The 13,992-nt window shown below is 49.3% G+C and overlaps 1 protein-coding gene across 5 annotated transcripts in view; it reads left to right on the forward strand.

The window, feature by feature from the left end:
- Clec16a (C-type lectin domain containing 16A) overlaps nt 1-13,992 on the forward strand; it is a 176,269-nt gene that overhangs the window by 52,706 nt on the left and 109,571 nt on the right. For all 5 annotated transcript variants that reach the window (XM_078024644.1, XM_013359513.4, XM_005327182.5 and 2 more), the window contains exons 11-12: nt 5,667-5,796; nt 9,209-9,309. In XM_078024644.1, the coding sequence (XP_077880770.1) occupies nt 5,667-5,796; nt 9,209-9,309 (231 nt within the window). The remainder of the gene's footprint in view (nt 1-5,666; nt 5,797-9,208; nt 9,310-13,992) is intronic.

The raw sequence follows: 13,992 nt of genomic DNA on the forward strand, positions 1-13,992 counted from the left end.
GGTGATGCTCATTTTGGTCACCTGGTTAATGTGTTGCAAGCTTCCCTACTACGTAATAATTTTCTCTTTTTTTTTTTTTTTTTACAACTAGTAAGCAGTCCTGGGGGACAGTTTGAGATAATGCAGCTCTTCACAATTCCTGCTTAGCTTTGACATCCGTTGATGGTTCTCCCCTGACCCAGTCTTCACCGTGACAATCACAGAGTGACGGCTCTGCAGCAGCAGACTGCTCTCCGTGTTGGAAAGTCTGCCTTGGTCACTGTGTTGTGCGAGGTCCCATCTTCTCTTATTTACTTCTTAAGGTCATGGTCTTCATCTTTTTAATGGTTTATATTTCATTACTCTATTTAATGATTTTGGTGTTTAAGTCGCCCCAGACTAGGCCCATGGGGACCTTTCCAGCTGGCTGTGTGTCCTTGTGGTGAGCCCCCTTGCCTTCCTGGCCTGTGGAGATCTGCACTTCATCTTGCACCTCGTCTGCTCACTCTTGCCATTAGCCATGTCTCTGGAAAGCCTCTGTCCTTTCAATGGGCAGTTGAAAGACCTGGCACCACGTGTTCTCATTGCTACTGGAATGTCTTTGCTTTTTGGTCCTTTCAGAAGACCGAGATGGGACATATTACAAAATATAAAACTGTGAAAGTGTATAAAACAAACACAACTGTGCAAAAAGGTGTGTTGAAGGAGTGTGCCCCTCCCACACGCCTGCCGTCTCACCCCCTCTTTGTCTGCAGTCTGTCTTCTGTTTCTGTCTGTGAGCACGAGTGTGTCGAGGTGGCTGGTGTTCGTGCCCAGCTTGCCCACAGGGCCATGGGCCGTGTGTGCCTTCTGCTCACCAGTAGCTCTGGAAGTCTCTCTGTCCCTCCACAGGGCTCTTCCCCGTTCCTTTAACAGCTGCACTGTGCGTGTACCGACCTCTTTTGCAGGACATTTAGGGACTTTCCAGTTTTTTGGGGTTATAAAAATACTGCATTAACCACCCTTGTACACATGCATTTTCCTGTTGTTGAAGGTGGATCTACCAGAAGAATTGCTCCTCGTGGGTCTGCTAGGTTGAAGGTTGGAATAGTGATCTAAACTTTTCTTTTAAACTGCATTTAAGTGGAAAAAGACAGCTGAATAAAATGATCAAACAAGCTGTGCAGGCAGTGCACCTGCAGGATAGAGAGCATGCAGGCAAACGTGTGGAGGTGCGGGGCTAGGTCACGCTGCAGCCCCACGCTCCAAAGCAGAAGTGACTCACCCTGCGACCGAGGTCAGGTAGACCCTTCTGAGGGTCCGTCATCAGCCCCAGGTCCCTGTGGAAATCAGTCCACATGAGCCCACTGAATGCTCCTTGGTGGCAGAAGTGTGGCACGTGGCCCCTGGGAGGAAAGCTGGGCTGCACCAGCACAGGGACAGTGTCGGCAGGGACAGGTGTGAGGAGGGGCCCAAAAGGCAGCACAGAACCACGCCAGACCTGGTGCGGCATGGCAAGGGGTTCGTCAAGACCCTAAATCATCAGCCAGGCTGGTCCTCTTCAGCATCCTCCTCTAAAGATGGCTGTGGTGTCCCTTTCAGAGCAGTGAGAATCTGGGGAGAACCTCTCCTCGCACACCTCCTACCTGCCACTTCTGCACTAGGTAGCATTCCACCCGTAGGTGAGATCTGGCACCTTAAGAGTAGCGAATAGCATTGTTCAAAGGGGGGGGGGCTCAGTGGTAGAGCACTTGCCTGTCACGCTTAAGGCATTGGCTTCGAATCTCAGCACCACGTAAACATAAATAAATAAATAAGTAAATGACAGATAAATAAAACAACGGTATTGTATCCATCTACAACCAGAAATAAAACATTTTTAAAAAAGCAAATGGGGCGGGAACGAACCTTTGGGCATTTGGAGAACTGATCTCCCTCATCTGGAAACTGATCTGAGTGCAACAGCTCCTTCCACAGCTCTGCTGGCTTGAGGGCGAGGGTGGGGTGCCCTGGGAGCGCTAGGGGCACAGCTGAGATTTACAGACCTCCATTTGTGTGGAGAGAGCCTTGTCCTGGGCCAGGGCGTGATGTGGCTCAAGGGGGCTAGTTTTAGCTTTCACCCTGCATTTTTAGGGGTGAGGGGTGGGGACAGTCCCGGCTTTGCCACACATGAAGCTGTGTCAAGAGCCACTGCACATCCGGGCGCTGTTCCTCAGAACAGTGTCCAGGTTTGGACCAAACCGGTGGTTTTCAGGCAGATTTTTGTGAAACCCCAGGATTCCAAAAAGGGGCCTGAGGCATCCACCAGCTTTCACCTGGAGCAGCCTGCTGTTACCTGCCGTCATGGCAGCAAGCCCTGCAAAGCTGTCATTCAAATTAACATGGAGGGACTGAGGCTGTGTTCAGTTGTGCATTTGCCCAGCATGTGTGAGACCCTGGGCTCCCTCCCCAGCTCTACAGAAATACAAAGGTTGAGCTGCTTTAAAAAAAACCGACAAGCCCTGGACAGATGGACTTCTCTGCTCCAGACTTCTGGTGTAGTCCAGGGAGATTAAAAGATGAAAGGAGGACGGCCTGTCGTGGAGGCTTGGCCTTTTCACCAGGGACGGGGGCTCGCTGCTGTGATCTTGAAGAGTCCCGGGAACTGCGTTCCCACCATGTCCGCCAGGAGGGGCAGGGCTGTGCCTGGGGAAGTGAACTTGAAGCCCAGGGGAGATGGGCCTGTGGTGGCTGGTGAGGTCAGCGGTCAGCAGGAGGCTGGCTTCACAGTTTCCCGGGTAGACTTCCGATGTCCTTGATGGCATGCTTTATCAGTAAATGCAAACCATATAAGATTTAAGCCTGCATCTCCCAAGAACATATACGTTTATTTATGGTAAATTATACATATTTGTATCACTGTGCTAATCCTTTGTATGGCTTAAAACACACAAAGTAGCCATGTTAAGGATGAGGACAGTTCAAACGGTAAAAGGAGCTGCTAGCTAGTGAGTCATCTTGCAACCCCCTGGGGCAGCCGACCCCACTGGAGAAGCCGGGGTGGCCGGGCGCCGTGGGCACCTGGGCCAGGAGTGTGCAGGGAGCGAGGAGCTGTTGTGCTTGCACTGCCTGGACTGCTGCTGACCCAGCTTTCTCTGAATTGGCTTTTCCTTAAATTTACCCTCACTCAGTGTATTAATATGCACCAAAGAATGATTTTCTGTACGGCTAGAATTTTCTTAAAATGCCCATCCAAAAAAAAAAAAAAACCCTCTGAAACTATATAGACAGAAAGTTTGTCCAGAGACCACTTAAAAGTCACTCTTGGCTCCCAGCGTGTAATGGGGACCACCCCGTGGGAGCCTCTTATCTTTGGATCTGCCTTCAGATCAAAAGGGCAGGGTACTCTGGAGAGTGGGCCTCCCAGAGACCCGGCCCAGGGCAGGTGTGTGGCCTGCACTCCCCGGGGGCTGCACGCACAGTCTCACTAAGAGTCCGGGAAGAGTGGTGGGGTCAGATGTCTCCCGGAAGAAAACTGTGTGCACATTCATCACGGATCTGAATCAGCTGTGGACCGCCCCTGCCACACGTCACAGCCACAGTGACACGTTGCCCTGCTGACTGCCAAAACTTCCCTGGGCTCCGTCAGTGCAGCCATCCATATGTCCCCTCAAGAGAGAGTCATTGTGCACCTGTGCTCTGCCAGCCCCTGGGTTGGCTCTAGAGATACAGGAGGAACAGGACAGATGGGATGGCTTCTCCTGCGAAGCCTCAGTCCACTGATAGTAAACAATGGAAAAAACAGATAATATAAAATCCAGGTAGTTATAAATCTAGTAAAATCAAAGGAAAGGTAGAGAGGACAAATCCCCTGGGTAGAATTACTGCAGATCATTTATGTGGACACCCAAGGAGGTAGAACACAGCTCCACTCTGTAAGCGTGGTAAGGAAGGGAGGAAAGGAACGTGGCAGTGGGGACACTGATGAATGTTAGCTTGTTAAACGCGCAGCAGCAACGTCAGCCTCTTCAGCCGTGTTGCTGGTGTGTCCCTTGGAGACGACGCTGTGAGCAGCACACTTCTCTGTCATCTTCCTCTCCCAAACCTCACCTCAGTCAATTGTCAGAAAAGCATCAGGTCAACCCAGGATGGGGGACTTCTTAAAGTCTCGAGATCAAGGAAAGTCTGAGAAAGTGTCAGGCCTGGAGGATTTACCCCTGACAACTTAAGCTAGGAGGGACCCTACCACAGAGGAGGGCTGGGGACCCGGGCCAGGGCAGAGCACTTGCCTAGCATGTGTGAGGTACTGGGTTCAATCTGTAGCACCACATAAAAATAAATAAAATAAAGGTCTTGTGGTCATTTAAAACTTAAAAAAAAAAAAGTTGGGAAAAAGAAATGAAATCTGAGTAAAATATGCAGCTAATCATTTAAAAGGAATAAACGAAAAGCAAGCGGAAAGGACATCTGGGGAAACGACATTTGAGTTGAGTGTCAGAGGACGTGACTGAGTCACACCAGTGCAGAGAAGACCAAGGGCAAGAGCCTCTCGGGCAGAGGGAAGGGCTGTACAAAGACCCTGGGGCACAAGAAGCTTAGGGCATTGAGATGCAGTAGAAAGCTGGCTCACCCGGAGCATGGGGTGCCCACAGGGCGGAGGTGGAGGGGCCAGCCGGGATGCCATGTGAATTTCACCCGGAATAGGGTGGACAGGCACCAGGAGTTTCAGAGCAGAGACTGACATCAGCTAATTCCCATTTAAAAATCCCTCAGGTTGGTGTGGAGAAAACAAGGGGACCAAGGAAGGATGCAGAGGCCAGCTAGGAGGCCTGGGGCTGGGGCCACGGGGGAGCCCAGGTGTGCTCACTCAGCCCCTGGAAATAGCCCAGGTTTCTCTCCCCCTCCCCATCTCGTCTCCCCCTCCCCATCTCGTCTCCCCCTCCCCATCTCGTCTCCCCCTGCCCGGCTCGTCTCCCCCTGCCCATCTCGTCTCCCTCTGCCCAGCACGTCTCCCCCTCCCCATCTCGTCTCCCCATCTCGTCTCCCCCTCCCCAGCACGTCTCCTGTTATGGGGGAAGCGGTCTGTACTTGCGTGCAGACACTGGCTGAGAAAGTCCTTGTCCTCACAAGGAGGTCCTATGGCAGGGACCCCTGGAAGCCCAGCTGTCCACCTTTAGTCCCAGATGTTTTTCTCTAGAGGTCCCCAGCTTTTTCTGAAAACAGAAATGCACATCATGCTTAAGTCGTTGCTATACACCACTCTGATTTACTTGGGGAAAATGTGAAACGAGGTTCCTAGCCTCCCGGTGCCTTCCAGAAGGAGAGCGGAAAGGAGGACATAGCTCCTGTGTGCGGTCAGCAGCTTCACACGCTGCCGTGGGTTGGTCAGGTCTTTGTAACCACATGTCCTGTCTTCTAAGCTGCCGCAGATCCTTTGGGAAGGAAATGTGGTATCGATAAAGTAAAATGCCTTTTTAAAATCATGAAATAAAATAAGTGATTGCAAACAGTATTTTGTTGTCCAAATTAGGGTCATGTTTCCTGGTGTTGCCAAGGTGAACGGTTCTGGCCGTCCTGCTTCTCCCCAGCCTGGTGCTGGTGCTGAGCTGCTGAACATCTGCTTGACCTGTTAGGAGTGATGTGCGCATGCTTATTTTCTAACGTGCTTATGTCTACGCTTCTAGGTCTGTAAAGCCCTCTGGGCTCATCAGTCTCCACGTCTCTTGCAGAGATCGAGATGGTGATCATGGAGCGCAAGCTCTCGGAGCTGGCCGCCAGCTCCTCCCTGCAGGAGCAGAACACCACCGACGAGGAGAAGAGCGCTGCGGCCACGTGCTCTGCGGGCGTGCAGTGGAGCAGGTGTGTGTGGCTCGGCTCAGGAAGGAGGAGCAGGGCGGCAGGGAGGTCAGGGGCCCTGGACCTCACCCCTTGGAGAGAGGAGGGCCAGCATACGGCACCCGCCCCCCCCAGCACACCTCACCCCTGCAGCTCTCGGGAGGTCTCCCTGATCATTCATTCACCACCATCCAGAGGGCTGCCTCAGGACTCAGCCAGCGTGGTCCAGTGCTGCTGCCCACCGTTGAGCTTGGCCCCATCGGTCATTTCAGTGCTGGTCTGTGAAGTTACATCTCCTTAAATCTTGGGCCACCCTTACAGAAGGGTCTTCACTGCACTGCTAGGAGGGCTTCTTTGTTTCACGGGTGACTCCTTCCTCACCAAGCAACCCTCTGCTAGCTCCCTGCAGATTCCGTATGCACACCACGTGTCACTGCCTGAGCGGGGTCTCGAGTGCTCGCCCCGTCCTGTTTACTCAGCCAGCTGACGGTGACGAGTGGGAGCCCACGGATTTTTTCCCCTCCACAGCTCTACGTGACACATGTTTCAGTTACCTAACAGACGGGATTTCTTTTTTTTTTTTTTTTATCAGATGTGCAGGAGAACCATTTTTAGTTTTTGTTAAACAAGAAACCATTAGAATATGTTCAGTGTGAGTGTACAATTGTTACGACTTATAAAGACCTTTTTAATCTGCTAACAACAACAACAACACAACACGTAGCTCCTGAAGCTCTGAGAATTCGGGAAGCCATTCTAAGCACAGAAGTTAGGGACAAGCTTTGATGGTTGGCATAGCCCTGGTTAGAATGTGCATAACTGGAAACCTAAGTGACTAGTGGTGGAGGAGAGGCGGAAACTAAGGAGAACATTACCTGCAGCTTTTAAGTGAGTGCTGTGAGGCTGTGTTTGCTTCTGAGGTTCTAATATGTGGAAACAAAAGAGGCATATACTTTGCTTAATATCATAATTTTGTAGCTTTTCTAAAGAAAAAAATACCTGTATGTTGCTCCCCTTCAGTAAGAAGCCGATCAGAATGCTTGAATGTTGAGGCTGATACTTTTTTCCCCTGAATTTTAGTGGAAAGGCTTCAGCGCCGTGAGTCAGGCCATCTGCAGACCTGGGAAGCTTCGGGCCAGGTCCCTGCTCCTCCATGGAGAGACTGGCCAGGGTGGAGCATTGTGTCTGTTTTACAGAAATACTGAGTTGCCACTTGTCAGAGACTGAGACAGCCCTCTTTCCTCACTTCCCAGCGCTGAGGCAGGAGCATGCTGAGAGTGGGGGAAGATGGCTACTTGTTCTCCAGATCATAAAGTGAATCTTGACATTGACCTACTTGCCCAAAGATACAGCATAGTAGAAAGTGGAACTATTCTTATATTTCTTGTATAATTATGGGCTCTGTCTGAATTCAGGGTTAAGTAAAGGACCTAACAAACTAAAAACATTCAAAACATTGTTTCTTTTCTTAAAAAAAAAAAAAAAAAAAAAAGTGTTAAGCCAGGTGTTGTGGCACAGGCCTGTAATCCCAGTGACTCCAGAGCCCGAGGGGGAGGCTGGCAAGTTCACGGCCCAGCCTCAGCAACTTAGTGAGACTATCTTAAACTAAGAGATGAGAAGGACTGGGCATGTGCACAGTGGTAAGTGTTCCTGGTTCAGTCCCTGCTACCAAAAAAATTAAAAATTAAATTTAAAAAAAGCTATGAAAAAGTATGAAAGTGATATACATTCAGAAAATGTGAAAAAAAAATCTTAAAAAGTATAAGAAGGAACAAAAATTGTCCCTGATCCTAATGTTCAAAGGCCACTGATATTGGCATTTTGCTTATCTCTTATCAGTCATTCAGTGCCAGTTTCCTGGGAATTCTGCCCTCTCTTCTCAGGCAGAATTCCCAGGAAACTGGCACTGAACAACTGATAAGAGATAAGCAAAATGTGCCTGTCACTCTTTATCCTTCCTTTTCCATCTAGTATCAAGCCTAAGCATCTTTTCCACTTCATCATCTGTACTCTTTATGAATCAGTGCTTGGTGGCCTCGTAATACTTCATTGCATAAAGCATATCCTTCCTGCTCTCGAACTTGGTTATTCAGATTATTCCCAAAAGAAAATTATAATCCAAATTTCAAGCAGATGGTTTACAAAAAATGGTTTATGCTTTCTCTTGCTCTTAAGTATTGAAGTTATCACTGGAAACTTGAGGAAACCTGACCTACACAAGGCAAAACTATTAACATAGGAAAGTTGGTGCCTCATCTGGGGCTCCAGAGACATGGAGTCCAAATGTCAGGGTCCCCTTTAAATGTTTTTTTTTTTTTTTTTAATTTTTGTGTGTCACATGTTTATTTGAAATCCTATAGCCAGTATACGTTTCTTTTTCTTTCTTTTTTTTTTTAATTTAACATTTTGTATCGATGTGTATTTATGGAATTCAGAATTTAAAAGAGTTTGAAAGATTACGCAGCGACTGTTCTCCCAGGCTCACTCTTCTAGATGCTCAGGATTGATAACGGCCTGTGTGACCCTCTAGGGGTTAATTGTGCCCTGGGTCACTCACCGGGTGCTCTGGTCTCTTGGTCTCCACCTGGTATCCAGAGTCATCCCTGTATGAAGAGTCTTTGCCTTGAAAGGGGTGGCGTTTGGGATGTGCGATTTCCAGTGTTGCAGCCACCATTTAGAGCTCACCCACAGAGCATCAGGGGCCACAGACCTCCCGGTGGGTTCCTCAGTCAGGGAACGTCGGTGCCCGGAATCCCTGGCCAGTACCCTGCCAAAAGGAAATGGGGGCGCAGTGCCCTTGGGATATTAAAGGTAGAGATAGCAGCTGCCCGCTGTTGGCCCTTCCACAGTGCTGGCCCCGCTCCCTGCGGGGAGTCCCCCTTTGTGGTCTTCACAGTGACCCTGCAGGTTCTGCCCTTTTCCAGATGGGAGAGGGGAGCTGGGAAGCGGCTTGCCCAGGGTCTGCGACTGTGAAGAGGCAGGGTCAGAATTTGAACCAAGAAGTGTGGCGCGAGAGTCGCCGTCCTTCAGCTGGTCCCCACTGTTGCCTGGCCCTCGTATGGTCCTACTGTGTGTCATGCGGCCCTGTGTTCATCATCTTGAAGTCATGATGTGTGGCACAGGAAGGCAAAGAGCTGGAACTTTGGTGTCATTGTTCCCAGTGTCAGGACATCTGGTGAAAAGTGCTTGAGTGACAAGACAGTCTCTTTTCTGGTCAGTTTCTCCTGAAGATGGCAGTTTCCATTTGTAGTGTCCATTTCATCTGTTCTAGGCTCCCCAGTGCCTGGTGCTACCTGGTCATATAGTAGAGTCCCCACAGTGGTACGGCCTCAGAGCGCAGCGCTATGAGAGCAAGGTCTGCTGGCGCCCTGTGAGTGGACAAGAGGGGAGATGTCCATCTGTGCCTGGGGCTCATGCTCCTCCCTGTCTCCTCCAGACCCTTCCTGGATATGGTCTTCCACGCCCTGGACAGCCCGGACGACGACTACCATGCCCTCTTCGTGCTCTGCCTCCTGTACGCCATGTCTCATAACAAAGGTGGGTGCACTTCTGTCCCCTTCCACCCGCCACTGGCCACTCGGCAGCGTCCCTCCCTCTGCACAGAGGAAGAGAGGGCTTTGGGGAGGAATTTCCTTTCTGGCTTCCACGGGCAGCTTCTGAGGAAGACTAAACTGCTCTTTAGTCTTCCTCAGGGTTTCTCAGGTGTTTCAGCCCAGACTGAAGCCCCAGGAATCGGTGACTCACAACACAGGGAGAGGTCTGAGTGTCCATGTCTCACCAGTGGGACTGTCTTCATGTGGCTTTCTGTCCACCCTGGCTTTGCAGCTGCCTGACTGAGGACTGCTTTCCCACGTCAGAACTGAAGCCAGTCACACTGTGACCTGGGTCTTGCTATTTATGATGCTCGGGGTTCTTGCTGTGGGTTCAGAGCTAAAGTAAACCGGGGTGGATTTTGTGGAAACGTGGGTTTCCTTTCTGAAGAAAGGTGTGGTCTCTGGCTTCCCCTGCTGAGGTGTGGGGCCAGGCCCAGCCCCTCTGGAGTGATAGTCCCCTGGGATTTTCCGTCACCACCACTGCTTGGCCTGACCAGGCACTTAGGAAACCTCCACATCAGAATCTCCTCAGCAGGGTTCTGGATATTCCCTCTGGCCCCTTCCCAGAGCTCGGCTGGGCACGGATGAGACATCACTTCAAGTCCGCCTCAGAGGTCTCTCGTCAGCCTTTGGGGAGGAGGTGGAGTTGGTATTTACTAAGCCTGTGACTACGGACTTGAAAGCATATTTGACATAACTATTTAAGTTGAAATAAGTGGTGAAAAGTAGTGATGAAAGTTCCTTCCCACCCTGTCCCCCAACTTTCCTTTTCAAACATGGTTCATGCTACCAGTTTCTCATCTTTTTTTTTTTTTTTTCAAAAAAGATACCTCTGCATACCCAAGTGGGAGTAATAGGGTTTCCAGTGGCTTCTGAAGTCCCCCGCAGCTCCTGGCCCGGCAGCTGGCACCTGGCCTCGGTTCCTGGAAGGAGACCAAACTCCATGGGGCCTGCTGGCTCCTTCCGAGGTTGCCCGCCGCTCCCTGGGCTCCCCCACCCATGCCAGCTCTGTAGCCTGGACTCCGCTGGCTGTGTGCTGGGGACACTCACCCGGGTCTTTCAGAACACTGACACTGTGTGCTGGCACCCCATAGACGAACACTTCTGCACTCCTGTCTAGTTGCAGTGGCCAACAGACTCGAAAGGCATGGCGTTGGCTCTTTCCCTCCTTTGCTCTAGCACATATCAGATTCCTTCAGTCCTCCTTCCAGCCCCTGTCACCAGCAGACTTACGTTCTGAGTGTCCACCCAGTGCCTGGCTCTAAGCCAGGTGGGAGGTGAGAACCAAGACACGGAAGCAAGCAAGGTCTGGGCCTGTCATTCCAGGGCCATTGTCTCAGGCCTGGACTGATCATGAGCCTCCCAGAAGGGTCACGCACAAGCCGTTTTATGATTCACCCCTGTGGCACTGCCAGATGGTCTCTCCATGAGAGCTTTGACATGGGCCATTCCCACTCAGAAGCCTGCGGGGCCGCCCCTCTCCCTTGACCTCCACCCTTGTGCACAGTCATGTCGGTCCAGTACCAGTCAAGGTAGGTGCCTTTCCAGCTTGATCTGATTCTTAGGGCTTTCCTTCAGCCAGCTCTTGGCTCTGGCCCAGGGGTTTCCAGATTTTTATGCGATGACATAGATCCTTCAGAGGAGAGCCGTGGTGGCTGTCATGGTGCTCTGGGGCTCTCCACCCTCTTTTGGTTGCAAGCAACAGAAACTGTCTCAATAGTTAAGCTTGAAGGGAACGCCCATAGCAGGCCTCTAGAGCTGCTCGCAGGACCCCGGGGTTGCTGGAAAGCAGCTGATCCCAGGCTGGAATCTCTTTCCATCCCGTTTCAAATTCTTGGGCAAGAAATCTGATGGCTCAGCTTGGTAGTGTGTCTAACTCTGGAATAGTCAGTTTCGGCTGGGGGTCCTGAGGGCTCAGCCCTGTGTCTGGGACTGTTCCCAAGAACAGGAGCTTTTTGGAAGCCCTGCAGCCACCATGGTTGGTGCCAGCACACCCACCGGTTCTTGGGGAGTCCTGCCATTTTCTCTTACCAACATCATCACCTAATTAGAATTCTGCTCGTCTGCCAAGGTCCACCAGAGCCACCTTCTCTGGAAACTCTCATCCAGGGTGGTCAGCTCAGGTTAATGCCACCTAATGTGGCACTTTACGTACAGTGTTGGATCTGACTGGCTGGAACTTTGTTAAGGGTTTTTGTATGTGTGTACCTGAATGGTGTTGTCATCTTCTTGTCTGAGTTTGCTGTTGGGGTTATGCTTACCTTATGGGATGAGGGGACACAGTCCTTCCTCCTTGATTTTCTGGAGTTAATTTCACAGAACTAGGATTGCTTCTTATTTAAGTAGTTCCTGGCCAGTGTAGCCATCTGGGCCTGAAGTTTCCTATGAGGGGAAGTTTTCAACCACTCGGTTTCTTCATTAGATGCAGGAATATTTAAGGTTCTCTGTTTATTCTTGAGTAAGTGTCAGTGGTTTGTATTTTTCAAGGAAGTTGTCATTTCATCTAAACTGTCTTATTGTCACAAACTCATTCATAGTACGCCTCGTACTGTGTGTGGTGTTGTCCTCCCTCTAATCCTTGGTGCTGATAATTTAGATTATAATTTTGCTCTTCCTGATCAGTTTGCCTAAAGATTATCTATTTTATTGCTGGTAGCTATTGTCTTTCTGGTTTTTTTTTATTTCATTGATTTCGGTTTTTTACTTTTTTAATATATATATTTTTAGTTATAGATGAACACACAGTATCTTTATTTTTTTATGTGGTGCTGAGGATCAAACCCAGTGCCTCACACATGCGAGGCAAGTGCTTTACCACTCAGCCACAGCCCTGTTTTTTACTTTTTTAAAATCTTATTTTAGATTTAATTTACTCTTCTTTTTATAGTTTCTTAAGGGAGAAGCTTAGTTCATTGACCTCTTAAGCTAGCAAGTTTATCTTATTTTTTAAATTAATTCAAAGTAAAATTAACTATTTTTTAGTATTAATTAACTGTTTATTAGTAAATTGGGATCTGTAGTTCTGTGCATTTTAACACACTTGGATTTTCACATTCACCACCATGAACAGGATAATTAACCAAGTCTATTATCCAAAACATTTTACACTGTTCCCTTCCAGTCTGACCCTCTCTGCAATAGTCTTGGTTTTTAACCTTTTTTCTTTTATTATAGGATTTTGATGCTGTAAATTTCTAAGCACTTCTTTAGCTGCATCCAATAAATTTATATATGTGTGTGTGTGTGTGTGTGTGTGTGTGTGTGTATGTGTGTGTGTATGGGTGAATTTATATTTATTCAGTTGAAGTTATTTTAGTTTCCCTTCTGATTTCTCATCTGTTTTGTCACTTTTGTGATTACTAGTTCTGTTTTTATTATTGATTTTTTTCTTTTGATTTGAGGTCATATTCTCCCCGACCATTTTATTGTCATTATTCATTGTTTTTACATGTCTGATAATTTTTGATTGATTGACAGTTAAGAATTTTACACTGTTGGATTCTTCATTAAAGGATTCTGGGGCTTGTGGTGAGTTACTTAGAGTTAACTTGCTTCTTTTTGAGGCTGAGTTTAAAGCTTAGGTAGAATGGCCCAGCCTTTAGTCTGGGGCTAGCCAGGTCCTCACTACTGAGGCAGTGCCCATCCAAGACTCCATGGTGTCCCACAGCCAGGTGACCTTCCACGCTGGCCAGCCAGTGTGGGCTTCCAGTTGGCTCCCGCGTCGCTCCCCGAGGTCTCTGCCCGTCCTCACGTGTGCAGGGCTCAGGGCTTAGCTGAGCCCAGGAGGAGTCCTCGGCACCTCTCTGGAGCTCTCCCCCCGTCCTCCTCTACAACACCCCCAAGAGTTCCAGCAGCTTGGCCCCATGAACTCCAGATTCTGCTTTCTCACCTCCCAGGGACCGTGGCTTGGCATTTTCTCTCCCTGGGCTGAGCGCCAGACACTCTAGATGGTAAGCTGGAAAAACCACTCGGCCACCTCCTCTGATCCCTGTCTCTCGGGGTCACTGTGCCCTGCTCACTGTTGGTTTATATATTTGACCTTGTTTTCTGAGTTGCTCGAATCAGGAGGGTGAGTAATCCAATCCATCTTGGTTGGAAGCCAAGTAAACTCCACACATTAAAGTGTGTACTATTTGATGAACACTAACACCCATGAAGCCATCACCACAACCAAGACAGCGAATGTCCATCAGCCCAAAAGTTCCCTGGTGTGTGGGGTGCAGCTCAGTGATAGAGCCCTTGCCTAGCATGCATGTGCAGGCCTTGGGTTCGATCCTCAGCACCACCCAAACCAAAGTTTCCCGGGGCTGTGGCTGGGGTCAGTGATAGAGCACTTGCCTAGCACAGGGGAGGCCCTGAGTTCGATCCTCAGCACCACATAAAAAAATGAAACAAACTAAAGGTGTTGCATCTATCCACAATTGAAAATATCTTTTCAGAGTTTCTTCCTGCTCCTCTCTCACACCATCCCACCCAACCAGCTTCAGTCTGCTGCTCCCTTCCCTACAGGTCAGTCTGCATTTTCTAGAATATGGTATGAGGACTCATGCAGTGTGTGCCCTTGTCTGTCTCACTTGTTTCCGTCTGCTTGATTGTTCTGAGGTTCGTCATGTTGTCGTGTGATTCA

Source organism: Ictidomys tridecemlineatus, chromosome 10 (assembly GCF_052094955.1).
Source record: "Ictidomys tridecemlineatus isolate mIctTri1 chromosome 10, mIctTri1.hap1, whole genome shotgun sequence".
Classification (NCBI taxonomy): Eukaryota; Metazoa; Chordata; class Mammalia; order Rodentia; family Sciuridae; genus Ictidomys; species Ictidomys tridecemlineatus.